Source organism: Sphaeroforma arctica (genome assembly GCF_001186125.1).
Source record: "Sphaeroforma arctica JP610 unplaced genomic scaffold supercont1.10942, whole genome shotgun sequence".
Lineage (NCBI taxonomy): Eukaryota > Ichthyosporea > Ichthyophonida > Sphaeroforma > Sphaeroforma arctica.
In genome coordinates this window covers 1-879 of record NW_014029616.1, presented here as the reverse complement: position 1 = coordinate 879, position 879 = coordinate 1, and the positions used below count along the sequence as shown (strand labels likewise).

At 44.1% G+C, this 879-nt stretch overlaps 1 protein-coding gene across 1 annotated transcript; it reads right to left on the bottom strand.

The window, feature by feature from the left end:
* Window positions 1-64: 64 nt before the first annotated feature.
* Window positions 65-623, bottom strand: SARC_17486 (hypothetical protein; the record flags this gene model as incomplete). Its single annotated transcript, XM_014288422.1, has 3 exons — window positions 65-123; window positions 168-458; window positions 488-623. 3 exons carry the CDS (start codon window positions 621-623, stop codon window positions 65-67), a joined length of 486 nt encoding a protein of 161 aa, XP_014143897.1.
* Window positions 624-879: the final 256 nt, after the last annotated feature.

Here is an 879-nt window from a genome sequence, read left to right as displayed (position 1 = left end):
TATTAAAATCGGAATCTTGCTTCCCTTGGTGGACCGAATGTATTCATATTCCTCCGGCTCATGGCTACTCTCCTTGTCCTCCCTTGCAGTTATAACCAGCAGCGGTAAGCTGCATGGCACATCCTCTGCTTCACTCTCACTGAACCGTATGTGAGATTTTGTGCGACCATCCCCTACACTATCGGTGCTGATAGCTTCATGAACCCTTTCAGGAACGGGTGGCTTCGTGCTCTTCGTGTCCGTAGAGTGACTCGATGTTATTAAACTTTCACTGCATCGTATGTGGGATATGGTGTGACTTTTCTCTGCACTATCAGTGGTTAGACCTTTGCTAGCTGATTTAGGAGTCGCCGACTTTGTGGTATCACTGGCCGACGAGCTACCCTGTGGTTTTGTAGACTTCCTTTTTTCGTGCGTGTTTTGCTTCGATTTCCGAGGTTTAGGATGCTCGGATTTGTCTGCATAATTGGAAAGATGAGACTCGCACACGGGCCCTTGCGAAGTTGGTCGTCGATCAGAGTGAGCGTTGGCTGGATGTGGAGTATTAAACCGGATTTTGCTGCCCCCATTGCGTTTAAGTGACTTATCCTCTTTTGATTGAGCGTCACTTCTAACCAGCGCATTGTGAGTACCCCTACCGATGGTCCCATATATGTGTAGCGTAGATTCTACTTCTCTTTTGCTAAGATCCTGGAATGAACAGACACTTTTGTGTCTACCTCGGTAACAATCAACACGCTGAGAGAACAGATTGTAAAGTTTGAGAGAAGAAAAGAAATACATAAAAACATAAAGTATCATAGATATATCCAAAAGTATATATATATATATATATATATATATGTGTGTGTGTGTGTGTGTGTGTGTGTGTGTGTGTGT